This window comes from Gadus macrocephalus, chromosome 22 (assembly GCF_031168955.1).
Source record: "Gadus macrocephalus chromosome 22, ASM3116895v1".
NCBI classification, from domain to species: Eukaryota; Metazoa; Chordata; class Actinopteri; order Gadiformes; family Gadidae; genus Gadus; species Gadus macrocephalus.
Genome location: NC_082403.1, coordinates 132,890 through 146,291, shown reverse-complemented (window position 1 = coordinate 146,291; position 13,402 = coordinate 132,890). Strand labels below are relative to the sequence as shown.

General features: G+C 49.1%; 1 protein-coding gene and 1 long non-coding RNA gene across 4 annotated transcripts; one reads left to right on the top strand and one right to left on the bottom strand.

Annotated features, from left to right (window-relative positions):
- Positions 1-11: 11 nt before the first annotated feature.
- Positions 12-12,427, top strand: necap1 (NECAP endocytosis associated 1). 3 transcript variants are annotated; one of them, XM_060043506.1, is made up of 8 exons: positions 12-151; positions 3,956-4,056; positions 5,401-5,505; positions 9,029-9,110; positions 9,211-9,319; positions 9,897-10,044; positions 11,527-11,612; positions 11,830-11,968. In XM_060043506.1, exons 1-7 carry the CDS (start codon positions 57-59, stop codon positions 11,550-11,552), a joined length of 666 nt encoding a protein of 221 aa, XP_059899489.1. In that variant the 5' UTR covers positions 12-56; the 3' UTR covers positions 11,553-11,612; positions 11,830-11,968. The 3 variants fall into 3 exon arrangements, with proteins under 3 accessions (XP_059899489.1, XP_059899487.1, XP_059899488.1); XM_060043504.1 differs by lacking the exon at positions 11,527-11,612 and having other exon boundaries at positions 11,830-12,427; XM_060043505.1 differs by lacking the exons at positions 3,956-4,056; positions 11,527-11,612 and having other exon boundaries at positions 46-151; positions 11,830-12,427.
- Positions 2,594-3,894, bottom strand: LOC132451172 (uncharacterized). Its single transcript, XR_009523985.1, has 2 exons — positions 3,467-3,894; positions 2,594-3,436 (listed from the first exon to the last, which is right to left on the bottom strand). It is a non-coding gene; the product is annotated as an uncharacterized LOC132451172 (long non-coding RNA).
- Positions 12,428-13,402: the final 975 nt, after the last annotated feature.

Sequence of the window (13,402 nt, the reverse complement as noted above, 5' to 3'; positions counted from 1 at the left end):
ACTACGGGGCCCACGACCTGTCACTCAATCCCCCACTCCGCATCACTGGAACCAAGATGGCGACGGAGGGGGCTTACGAGTCCATCCTGTGCGTAAAGCCAGATGTCAACGTGTATCGCATCCCCCCGCGGGCCACAAACCGAGGCTACAGGTAACGAGCTGCTCTCTGATCCGACCCGGGCTGTGACCCGATCACCGATCAATGATCGATCAGGTTCAGCCCTCTCCGTCCTAGAATTAACGATCATAGGCTCAGAACATTGACAACCAGGACAGCGATGATCGGCGTGTGTGATGATGTCGTTATTCTAAAATGATTATTAAAATATTTATCATATTTACAATTAGTCACATCGACAAACACTCTATTTTCTGCGCTGTTGTACCCATCTATTGACTGGAAATGCCATGACGTCACGCGGATCGATAAGGGCGTTGCAACACAACAGACACGGTGCACGTTCTGCTCCCTGACGTGACCGGTTCAATGCTCTTTTCAGCCGCGAACCGAAAACGGATTTTGTGGTCTATTAACATTTACATTCAGGGCATTTAGTGTCAGACGCTTTCATCCAGAGCGACTTGCAATAAGTCTTCATCTGTCAGAAGAAAGAGAAACAACAATAAATCTCTGTCGGTATGGCTGTTCATAGAACCAAGTGCCAAGCACTTACACTTAGGTTATATGTCTAAAGTACGGCTGGCCTCTGTGCAGCCTCCCCCCACTACTGGAGCACATGTTGAGCATCAGACTGAACCCATAGGAGCTGTCACTCACAGTCACATGTTGATCATCAGACTGAACCCTTAGGAGCTGTCACTCACATGTTGATCATCAGACTAAAGTGAACCCTTATAAACCAGCAGGGATTGGTTTGAGAAGTCCTTAAGAAATAATCCCTTATCTTTAGACCAAGTGAGTCTCCAAACATACAGCATTCAAGATGGTTTCAGTTGAGCAGAGTGCTATTATCTAACGTAGTATTATAAAGTAGTGCTTTAATGTAGATTAGATTCGATTAGAAAAACTTTATTTGACTTGTAACAGGACTACATAGGAAAATGTGCCTGCATGGCAAAATCTGGCAGATTGACATGTTGACCTGTGGTGCTCATGTTCATTAATGCGCGCTGTCCCTTTTAGATACAGTAGACCAGCTAGCGTCGAGGTGTCCCTGAGCAACTCGCCCCACCCCAACCGCTCCTGATGACAGTGCCCCAAATATACAATGTGTGTAAACTGGGAGGAAAGATCTGCCCTTAAGTACCCAGTCCCCACCGGAAGAGGTGCTGACCTGTCTGACCCTCGGACCTGTCTGACCCACTGACCTGTCTGACCCTCGGACCTGTCTGACCCTCGGACCTGTCTGACCCTCGATCCTGTCTGACTCTCTGTCCTGTCTGACCCTCGGTCCTGTCAGACCCTCTGACCTGTCTGACCCTCGGTCCTGTCTGACCCTCTGACCTGTCTGACCCTCGGTCCTGTCTGACTCTCGGTCCTGTCTGACCCTCTGACCTGTCTGACCCTCTGACCTGTCTGACCCTCGGTCCTGTCTGTCTCTCGGTCCTGTCTGACCCTCGGTCCTGTCTGACTCTCGGTCCTGTCTGTCCTGTCTGACCCTCGGACCTGTCTGACTCTCGGTCCTGTCTGACCCTCGGACCTGTCTGACCCTCTGACCTGTCTGACCCTCGGTCCTGTTTGACCCTCGGACCTGTCTGACCCTCGGTCCTGTCTGACTCTCGGTCCTGTCCGACCCTCTGATCTGTCTGACCCTCGGTCCTGTCTGACTCTCGGTCCTGTCTGACCCTCGGTCCTGTCTGACCCTCGGTCCTGTCTGTCCTGTCTGACCCTCTGACCTGTCTGACCCTCTGACCTGTCTGACCCTCGGTCCTGTCTGACTCTCGGTCCTGTCTGACCCTCTGACCTGTCTGACCCTCTGACCTGTCTGACCCTCGGTCCTGTCTGACTCTCGGTCCTGTCTGACCCTCGGTCCTGTCTGTCCTGTCTGACCCTCTGACCTGTCTGACCCTCGGACCTGTCTGACCCTCGGTCCTGTCCGACCCTCGGACCTGTCTGACCCTCTGACCTGTCTGACCCTCGGTCCTGTCTGACTCTCGGTCCTGTCTGACCCTCGGTCCTGTCTGTCCTGTCTGACCCTCTGACCTGTCTGACCCTCGGACCTGTCTGACCCTCGGTCCTGTCCGACCCTCGGACCTGTCTGACCTCGGACCTGTCTGACCCTCTGACCTGTCTGACCCTCGGTCCTGTCTGACTCTCGGTCCTGTCTGACCCTTGGTCCTGTCTGTCCTGTCTGACCCTCTGACCTGTCTGACCCTCTGACCTGTCTGACCCTCGGTCCTGTCCGACCCTCTGACCTGTCTGACCCTCGGACCTGTCTGACCCTCGGTCCTGTCTGACTCTCGGTCCTGTCTGACCCTCGGTCCTGTCTGACCCTCGGACCTGTCTGACCCTCTGACCTGTCTGACCTAGGGCTGGGCGATATGGACCAAAACTGATATCTCGATATTTTTTGTTCGAATGCCGATATACGATATTATAACGATATTTTGAACAAAACAGGTAAAGTGTGTAGTTTTAACTCTGCGCCACAAGTATTCACTATCAACCATTTATTTAGTGTTTTTTATTTTTTTGCTCAATGAAGCACAGCTGTGCTTTAACAACAGATATGTAAGGGATAATGTAAAGAACGCTGGTCATTATCGGGAAAATAAGCCCCGACAGGGCGGACAGGACACCGACCTGAAGGTGCTTATTTTCAATAATGACCGACGACGTTCTATACATTATCCCGCTTATTACACGGCTACTTGCCTGAACGAAAAAATAACTTCACGGTGTGTCTTTTTACACTTTATTTGTAACCAGCATTCGTAGTGTTGATCAGCAGAGAAATAGCCCGCCAAAGACGTTGACGTCGCATAGCAACCGAAGACGCTGGGGTTACCGGACTATTTACGGAGTGATACCAAAGACGTCATTAGAGACAAAAAATCCTGTTTTCCTTGACAGCGTCCTCTATAATATGAATGATTTTAGCTTGTGCGTGCCCGTGCCCGCGATAAATCACACACAAGCTAAAATCATTTAAATTAATGTGCTTTATTTTTATCTTGCACTATTGGAGCACGTACTACTCTCTTGCGCTTCCCCTCTGACTACGAGATGGTTAGTGTTACAACTTTCTGCTGTCGGCTCCCAGACACGTTCCCTCCAGGACCGATGATCTCTCAGGGGCAACACACCCTTTACTTTGACCGGCAGTGGGTCTGCTTATAGGTCGGAATATGGTCGGAATGAAGCGGCCACCGATTCTTGCCGGGTGCTTTATTCTTTTACACACATCCGGACTCGATCATTACTTCACTAAACTGACATGCACGCTACCGCTCGCTCGTCCACTGCACTCACACGCTGACCACACACACACACACACACACACACACACACACACACACACACACACACACACAGTGATATGCGCACCAGATACTTTCTCGTGCGAACGAGATACTTTCTCGTGCGCACCAGATACTTTCTCGTGCTCACGAGAAACGTTAAAAACATTATTTTTACCCCATGTCCCTTTACGGGTTCAGTACTCTCTACAACCGTGTCCGCCATGTTTTTGTTCAAAGTTTGTTGTGATGCGAAACGTCCGTGGGTGGGAGAACGCTACGTACATGTAAGGGGCGGGATTGAGCAGCTGAACATGGTTTGTAGGCTCAGAGAGCAGCGGTCGGCTTTATAAAATAGCGCTCGCAAGGCAACATCAAAATAATATATAATATGGTATGGCGATATTGTCTCAACTACATATCGCTTTCAAAAATATACTGGTATAATTTTCAAACCGGTATATCGCCCAGCCCTAGTCTGACCCTCGGACCTGTCTGTCCTGTCTGACCCTCTGTCATGTGACTGGTTCCTCAGAGCGGCCGACTGGAAGCTGGACAGCCCTGATTGGTCGGGGCGGTTGAGGATCACGGCCAAGGGGAACGAGGCGTACATCAAGCTGGAGGACAAGGTCTCCGGTACGAGCCCCGCTGTGGAGCTAATATGGAAGAAATTAACCATTAACTATGAGTATTATCAGGCCTATAGGACTATATAGAGATCAGGGGAGGCTTCTCCAGTGAGGAGAGGGAGGAAGGTCCTCCTTAACATTTTTGAGCATAGAAAATTTAGATTGTCCTCCAGACTACTTTAATGAATAAATGCCCTTAAATAGGACAACTTTAATGCCTTTGTATGTTATGTTTGTTTCCCTTGGTAAAGGGTCATTAGTACCCCCTCTCGCCTGTTGACAGTTATTTCAGGGAGGATGTACCTCCCCTAGCCTCCATTGACTCCCATTCATTTCACCCCAAAGTGTTGGCGGCCGGTGTATAACGTGGGGTTCAATGGGAGAGAGGAGGAATGTCCTCCTCTGAGTGAGTGACTAGCTAAGGGATCTGGATCCCGCCAACGTCTATTCACGAATAGGCTGAAGCCCTGGTTGCACACAGCGCTATGAACCAATAAGCAGGAGTCCTGGCTGTGGAGCCGCCCGGAGGGAGGGGTTATCTCCTCAAGTCTAGGCTACGAGAACCAACGAACCCGCTCAGTCGAATGCCTTGTTTCCACCAAGCGGTGCGCTACTGTTCGTTGCGGTTCAGTGCGGCTTCCGTATCCCAAGGCCGGGCTAAGGAGCCCGCGGGCTCCACAGGCAGCCCTGGCTACGGAAATGTCAATATAAGCGAACAGAGCCGCACTGTACCGCAACGAACAGTAGCGCACCGCTCGGTGGAAACGAGGCATTAGACTGAGCGGGTTAGGTGGAGCTCGCGGCAAGGCTACCCGCGGCCGGCCTGCGGAGCCCGCAAGGAGGCTTGACCTGATCTATAGCTTTACCACTGGACCACGAGTCCCCTTTGATCGGTGGTATGGGGTTCAAGGGGTGGAGGGGCGGGGCCTCTTGCCCCCGGCGTGAGGGTTTATTCGGGGTTTGAACCCAGAACCTTTGGCCTGGGAGTCGGACGCCCTAACCACTGGGACGTCCCTCTCCCATCACATACAGCCCTCCTCTTTGTACCTTGGAATATGTGATGAGGTAGGGGTGGGGTAGCCAAGGGGGTTGACGCCTAGTCGAAAAGTTCTGGGTTCGACCCCCAATGTCCACAGTCTACCTGCAGATATCCTAGATCAAGATCAGCCCTCACCCCTACCTGCTTCATGAGAGCTAGTCTCTGAGTCCACAGAAAATACATGACCTTCATTCCTGACTGAAGCATTCCAAGCGGCCTCCCGATGTCCCGGGGTTGCTATGGGGACAGAGTGCCGCAGTGGACTCATCACCTGTCGCTCTGCCGCGGTGCTCTGTCCCTCCCGCCCACCAGGGGAGCTGTTCGCCCAGGCGCCCGTGCAGGAGTTCCCTGGCATCACCGTGGAAACCGTCAGCGACTCCAGCCGCTACTTTGTGCTGCGAATTCAAGACGACAATGGTGAGGCCCCGCCCCCAAGGCTGTGGGCAGGAAACCCACAGGGATCACTGGTCAGTCGGGCTGGAACGATAATCGACTCAAAGCCACAAACCTGTCTCCCGGTGTGAGAAGGAAAAGCGTGACACGCCCTTTATAACGCCTCGTGCCCACTGCACCGTCCGTCAAAGGACGTCGGAAGGCATGGCTGACGGATGGGGGAGCTTTCCAGGGTCGTCAGAGCCCGAGGAGTGTCACAGTGCTTAAATTTGCATACGCAATCTAATTGGATGACGGATCCGTCGCTGACGGAAAAATTCAACATTTTTCAACTTTTTGACGGAGCCAAAGGCTTCAACGGAGCGTACAGACCCACAATGCATTGCGCGTCCGTCCCCATTCAAAGTCAATGGGGATCAGTCAACGGAAGGAGGCAGTGGGCACGAGGCGTAATTACTCCCCTTATCCTGGAGTCCAGATCCAGCCACCTGATATGAGCTGTTAGTGCCAGGGTTCCGTTATCCGATAAGATAAAAATTAAATGTCAAAATTGTAAGTCTGCGACGAGATGCCCTCGCTGTGGTGACAGCGCTCCGTGGCTACGGAGGATTGCATTTCTCCACAGCCTCCAAAGTCCTCATATGTGATATGGACGACATTTATCCAGAGTGGGCCTAGCACGCAAAAATAGCCTGTGTGATCCCTGTCTCTAGTGTTTTGTGTGCTTGACCGGCAGTTGGTCTGCTTATAGGTTAGAATGAAGCGGCCACCGATTATTGACAGGCTGGGTACTTTACACACACACACGCTACCGCTCGCTCTCCTCGCTCGCTCGTCCACTCACTCGCTGACGTCACTCACACACACACACACACACACACACTTACTGCCATTCACGCGCACACACATATGCTACTTGTAACACTATGCCTCGTTATTGCGAATCAGACGTTTTTTGCCATCAATTTGAGAGTTAGGCTATTAAACATGATGCATTCTATACGGCCTGATTATGTCATTATTTAAGCTACATAGCCTAATAAGAAGCGATAATAGGATATTTGACCGAAAACGAAACCTATGTAGGTCACTTTGTCCGGCACCGGACAAAGTGCTGGTTAGTGCTACCAACGCTGGTTAGTGCTACCAAACTATTCAAAGTACTATTATTTATTTGACCTTAATATTTTCAAATACGTAAGCCTTAAACCACAAATCTAGTTGAGGGTTTTTGCCTACCTGAAAGCATCCTCCAACTGCAATCTTTGGTTATTTATTTAGTGATCAGTGATAACTGTTGAACCCATCAGGATCAGTGATAACTGTTGAACCCATCAGGATCAGTGATAACTGATCAGGATCAGTGATAACTGTTGAACCCATCAGGATCAGTGATAACTGATCGGGGATCAGTGATAACTGTTGAACCCATCAGGATCAGTAATCACTGATCAGTGATAACTGTTGAACCCATCAGGATCAGTGATAACTGTTGAACCCATCAGGATCAGTTATCACTGATCGGGGATCAGTGATAACTGTTGAACCCATCAGGATCAGTGATAACTGTTGAACCCATCAGGATCAGTGATAACTGTTGAACCCATCAGGATCAGTGATAACTGTTGAACCCATCAGGATCAGTGATAACTGTTGAACCCATCAGGATCAGTGATAACTGTTGAACCCATCAGGATCAGTGATAATTGTTGAACCCATCAGGATCAGTGATAACTGTTGAACCCATCAGGATCAGTGATAACTGATCGGGGATCAGTGATAACTGTTGAACCCATCAGGATCAGTGATAACTGTTGAACCCATCAGGATCAGTGATCACTGATCGGGGGGTCAGTGATAACTGTTGAACCCATCAGGATCAGTGATAACTGATCGGGGATCAGTGATAACTGTTGAACCCATCAGGATCAGTGATAACTGTAGAACCCATCAGGATCAGTGATCACTGATCAGTGATAACTGTTGAACCCATCAGGATCAGTGATAACTGTTGAACCCATCGGGATCAGTGATAACTGTTGAACCCATCAGGATCAGTGATAACTGTAGAACCCATCAGGATCAGTGATCACTGATCGGGGATCAGTGATAACTGTTGAACCCATCAGGATCAGTGATAACTGTAGAACCCATCAGGATCAGTGATCACTGATCGGGGATCAGTGATAACTGTAGAACCCATCAGGATCAGTGATAACTGATCGGGGATCAGTGATAACTGTTGAACCCATCAGGATCAGTGATAACTGTTGAACCCATCAGGATCAGTGATAACTGATGAACCCATCAGGATCAGTGATAACTGTTGAACCCATCAGGATCAGTTATCACTGATCGGGGATCAGTGATAACTGTAGAACCCATCAGGATCAGTGATCACTGATCGGGAATCAGTGATAACTGTAGAACCCATCAGGATCAGTGATAACTGATCGGGGATCAGTGATAACTGTTGAACCCATCAGGATCAGTGATAACTGTTGAACCCATCAGGATCAGTGATAACTGATGAACCCATCAGGATCAGTGATAACTGTTGAACCCATCAGGATCAGTTATCACTGATCGGGGATCAGTGATAACTGTAGAACCCATCAGGATCAGTGATCACTGATCGGGGATCAGTGATAACTGTAGAACCCATCAGGATCAGTGATAACTGATCGGGGATCAGTGATAACTGTTGAACCCATCAGGATCAGTGATAACTGTTGAACCCATCAGGATCAATGATAACTGTTGAACCCATCAGGATCAGTGATAACTGATGAACCCATCAGGATCAGTGATAACTGTTGAACCCATCAGGATCAGTTATCACTGATCGGGGATCAGTGATAACTGTAGAACCCATCAGGATCAGTGATCACTGATCGGGGATCAGTGATAACTGTAGAACCCATCAGGATCAGTGATAACTGATCGGGGATCAGTGATAACTGTTGAACCCATCAGGATCAGTGATCACTGATCAGTGATAACTGTTGAACCCATCAGGGTCAGTGATAACTGTTGAACCCATCAGGGTCAGTGATAACTGATCAGGGGTCAGTGATAACTGTTGAACCCATCAGGATCAGTGATAACTGTTGAACCCATCAGGATCAGTTATCACTGATCGGGGATCAGTGATAACTGTTGAACCCATCAGGATCAGTGATAACTGTTGAACCCATCAGGATCAGTTATCACTGATCGGGGATCAGTGATAACTGTTGAACCCATCAGGATCAGTGATAACTGTTGAACCCATCAGGATCAGTTATCACTGATCGGGGATCAGTGATAACTGTTGAACCCATCAGGATCAGTGATAACTGTTGAACCCATCAGGATCAGTGATAACTGTTGAACCCATCAGGATCAGTTATCACTGATCGGGGATCAGTGATAACTGTTGAACCCATCAGGATCAGTGATAACTGTTGAACCCATCAGGATCAGTTATCACTGATCAGGGATCAGTGATAACTGTTGAACCCATCAGGATCAGTGATAACTGTCGATGCTGTGTGGGCGTCTGCAGGTCGCAGTGCCTTCATCGGGGTGGGGTTCGGGGATCGCGGCGACGCCTTCGACTTCAACGTGGCGTTGCAGGACCACTTCAAGTACGTGAGGAACTCCTCTCATCATCACATCGCACTCTCTGTGTGGCTTGTAGAACCAGGGTTCTTCCATGGAACCCTGATGCTCTGATCCAACCTGCAGGGGGCTGAAGCAGGAGGAGGAGCTGAGCAGGAAGGCCCAGAGTGGAGACCCCGGCCCCAAGCTGGACCTGGGCTTCAAGGAGGGCCAGACCATCACCCTGAACATCGGGGTGAGAGGCACCAACAGAACCTCTCATTGACATTTAGGGCCATAGAACCAGTAGAGCCACCATTAGTGCCAAGCACTAACAACAGCCACGAGGTTAACCCATGCCCCGTATACAACACAGAGAGCTAGGATGCTACACCATGCTAATTACTACTTTTAAGAGCAAGGACGTACAACATACAGTAAGTGCGTAAGAAGAGGGTGGGGGGGTGTGGGGGGTTGAGGGGAAGCTATGCAGAGGCTCGGTGAAGTCTGTACAAGTGAGTCTTGAGTCTTTTGCGAGAGTGCAACCCATTAAACACAGCGGCAGCAAGAAGGAGAGACCATATAGATTACACATTGTTATCTTCCGTACAAAGCCTAGTCTGAATCACTGAAGATATATCTAAACAACGTCAAATCCAAGATCCATGGTTTCATTTGAAAGTTATTCTAGACATCTTCCCCAGTGATGCAAGCACATATATCAGTTTGTAACACATATACCTGATTTTATCCTTTTATAGTGCTAAAAACATACGTAATACCCATGCAAGTTTTCAATCAGAGACTCAAAAGATTTCCCTTTCCTCCAATAGCAAGGCAAGAAGAGGGACAAGCCCCGCCCCCTGAGCTCTGGTGGGTTTGGGCTCCTCCCACCTCCCCCGGGAGGAAAGATTGTCCCGCCTCCTTCCCCTGGAATATCCAATCACAACACAATTCCAGAGACGGGAGGCTCTGTAACAGGTATCTGACTCCTACCTGCTCCTTAAGGACCTGACTCTGTACTGGAGGCTGTGTAACAGGTATCTGACTCCTACCTGCTCCTTAAGGACCTGTCTCTGTACTGGAGGCTGTCTAACAGGTATCTGACTCCTACCTGCTCCTTAAGGACCTGACTCTGTACCGGAGGCTGTGTAACAGGTATCTGACTCCTACCTGCTCCTTAAGGACCTGTCTCTGTACCGGAGGCTGTGTAACAGGTATCTGACTCCTACCTGCTCCTTAAGGACCTGTCTCTGTACCGGAGGCTCTGTAACAGGTATCTGACTCCTACCTGCTCCTTAAGGACCTGACTCTGTACCGGAGGCTGTGTAACAGGTATCTGACTCCTACCTGCTCCTTAAGGACCTGACTCTGTACCGGAGGCTCTGTAACAGGTATCTGACTCCTACCTGCTCCTTAAGGACCTGACTCTGTACTGGAGGCTCTGTAACAGGTATCTGACTCCTACCTGCTCCTTAAGGACCTGACTCTGTACCGGAGGCTCTGTAACAGGTATCTGACTCCTACCTGCTCCTTAAGGACCTGTCTCTGTACCGGAGGCTGTGTAACAGGTATCTGACTCCTACCTGCTCCTTAAGGACCTGACTCTGTACCGGAGGCTGTGTAACAGGTATCTGACTCCTACCTGCTCCTTAAGGACCTGACTCTGTACCGGAGGCTGTGTAACAGGTATCTGACTCCTACCTGCTCCTTAAGGACCTGACTCTGTACCGGAGGCTCTGTAACAGGTATCTGACTCCTACCTGCTCCTTAAGGACCCGTCTCTGTACTGGAGGCTGTCTAACAGGTATCTGACTCCTACCTGCTCTTTAAGGACCTGTCTCTGTACCGGAGGCTGTGTAACAGGTATCTGACTCCTACCTGCTCCTTAAGGACCTGACTCTGTACTGGAGGCTGTGTAACAGGTATCTGACTCCTACCTGCTCCTTAAGGACCTGACTCTGTACCGGAGGCTCTGTAACAGGTATCTGACTCCTACCTGCTCCTTAAGGACCTGACTCTGTACCGGAGGCTGTGTAACAGGTATCTGACTCCTACCTGCTCCTTAAGGACCTGACTCTGTACCGGAGGCTCTGTAACAGGTATCTGACTCCTACCTGCTCCTTAAGGACCTGACTCTGTACCGGAGGCTCTGTAACAGGTATCTGACTCCTACCTGCTCCTTAAGGATCTGACTCTGTACCGGAGGCTCTGTAACAGGTATCTGACTCCTACCTGCTCCTTAAGGACCTGTCTCTGTACTGGAGGCTCTGTAACAGGTATCTGACTCCCGCTGTCCTACTTCCAGCTGGACCGTCTGGACACAATCCTCCTGAACGATTCTTTATAACTAAAATTAACTTTATGTGTGTCGTCTGACCACTGAGAATAGGTCACTCTCTTATCCTCGTCTGGGGTCTTTGGTCTCTCTCTCTACCCCCCCCCCCCCCCCCCCCCCCCCAGGGTGTCTTGGATCTAGACAGCAGTAACTGCAACACGGTGGTCCAGTTTGGCTCGGACCTCGGGGGAGGCTTCTCTGTAGCTTCCAGGTGGGGCTCCCTCTCTCTAGATCACTGGTTCTCATAAAGACCGACTCCAATGCTAACATGCCAATGAAACATGCTAACATATTAAAACATGCTAACACAAACTGTTAAATTAACAGGCTGAAACAACATGGCAACGCAACATGCTAACACAACATACTAACACGGTACACTAACATGCTGTAACAACCTGTAAACGCAACATGCTATCTGTGTTCAGCTCCCTGGCCTCAGCTCCTCCACCCGGGACTCCTCCACCTCCACGGACTGGATTCAGTTCTGAACCACTCCACACCTCCTTCACCTCGCTCCACCCCTCTCCTCGAGGACATTAGGTCGCCTCCTCCTCCTTCCCCTCCACCCAAACCGACCACAGAGTTCTGCAACCTTCTGCCCCTCCATCCTAAACTACAGAAAAAGGTTCTAAAACTACAGAGGAATGTTCTAACACTGCAGATGAATGTTCCAGAAGCTCAGAAGAATGTTCCTGAACCAGAAGAGATGAAGCTCAGGGTTCTCCAGAGTTCTGGCCTGAAGGAGACGAGGCTAGGACAACATCTAAGGGCTAGAGAATACTGTGTGTGTGTGTGTGTGTGTGTGTGTGTGTGTGTGTGTGTGTGTGTGTGTGTGTGTGTGTGTGTGTGTGTGTGTGTGATGAATCTAATGCTTGATGCTATCTTTTAATATATTGGTCACTCAAGTGTGTTATGAATACGATTTTGAAATGTTTATTATAAGGTCTGGTAATGTTTCTCTGATGAGCTACATGTGTAAAGCTGAAATTATCCGTCCCAATATAATAATTATCCATTTAAACATGGGGGCCTCCTATATTCGAAGATGATATCAGAAACAAACAGGGTTTTCACTTTGAATTGTTACTTTCACTTTAATTAATTATTTAATAATTCATGTTTTGAGCTGTTGTTACAAAACCTTCTTAATGTTTTGAATGCAAAGCAGTTTGAGCAATGCAACTCAGGTGCATTATTATAAAAAGAAATCATTGAAGGACCACTAGAGTCTGTGTAGCCCTGGTCACACCCAGCGAAAGCTCCGTCTGAGGCTCAGGCACCCGACAGCTTCAGGAAGTAGAGCGGGTTGGAAGGTTACCAGAAGGTTGCTAGTTTGACCCCCAGCTCTTAAGCCCAGTTCAGACCAAAGATTCACCTTGCAACGAGACGGTTTTAGAACGTCGCAGGGGCGGTGTGAACGGGTCGTTGCAAGGAGTCGCAAGGAGTTGCAAGGACGGAGTCGCCAGAGATTGAACGTGTCAAATCGCAAGGTCCAGTTTTAGAACGCGGCGATTTAGCTATTTCTCTTCAGCCAATCACAGCACAAAACAACTTGTACGTCAGAGCCTTACTAGAGTTAAGACCATAAATTGGTCGCGTTTCCAAAAAATAAGACGCCTTTACATCCAGTTATTCAAAACCGAATGTTGTGTTTCCCTCCACTGCTTGAACATAGCCAAAAAAACAGTTTTGCGCTCATTCTCTCATTTCGGTGGCCTGATGTGGTGTTGTCTCCTTATTGGATCGTCTCTGTAAGCAAAGCAGCGACTTCGGAAATCAATGTGACGCAGATCACATCGACGCCTTTAACTGGATGTAAAGGCGTCTTATTTTTGGAAACGCAACCAATTCATGCTCTTAACTGTACATGGATAGTAGGGTCACAAGTTGATCTGGCTGCCTTTCTTGTTTTCAGGAGGAATTTATGATTTTTCTACTACTAATTTCTCTGTGGGTCTACGGTACAACGGACTGGAATCCGACCTTATTATTTTTTAT

Excerpts from the sequence above, each read along its gene's own strand:
- necap1 (XM_060043504.1), top strand. The coding sequence starts at position 57 with ATGGCGACGGAGGGGGCTTACGAGTCCATCCTGTGCGTAAAGCCAGAT. Across the intron at positions 9,111-9,210 it reads GCGTTGCAGGACCACTTCAA|GGGGCTGAAGCAGGAGGAGG; the intron begins GTACGTGAGGAA and ends TCCAACCTGCAG. Across the intron at positions 10,045-11,829 it reads GACGGGAGGCTCTGTAACAG|CTCCCTGGCCTCAGCTCCTC; the intron begins GTATCTGACTCC and ends ATCTGTGTTCAG.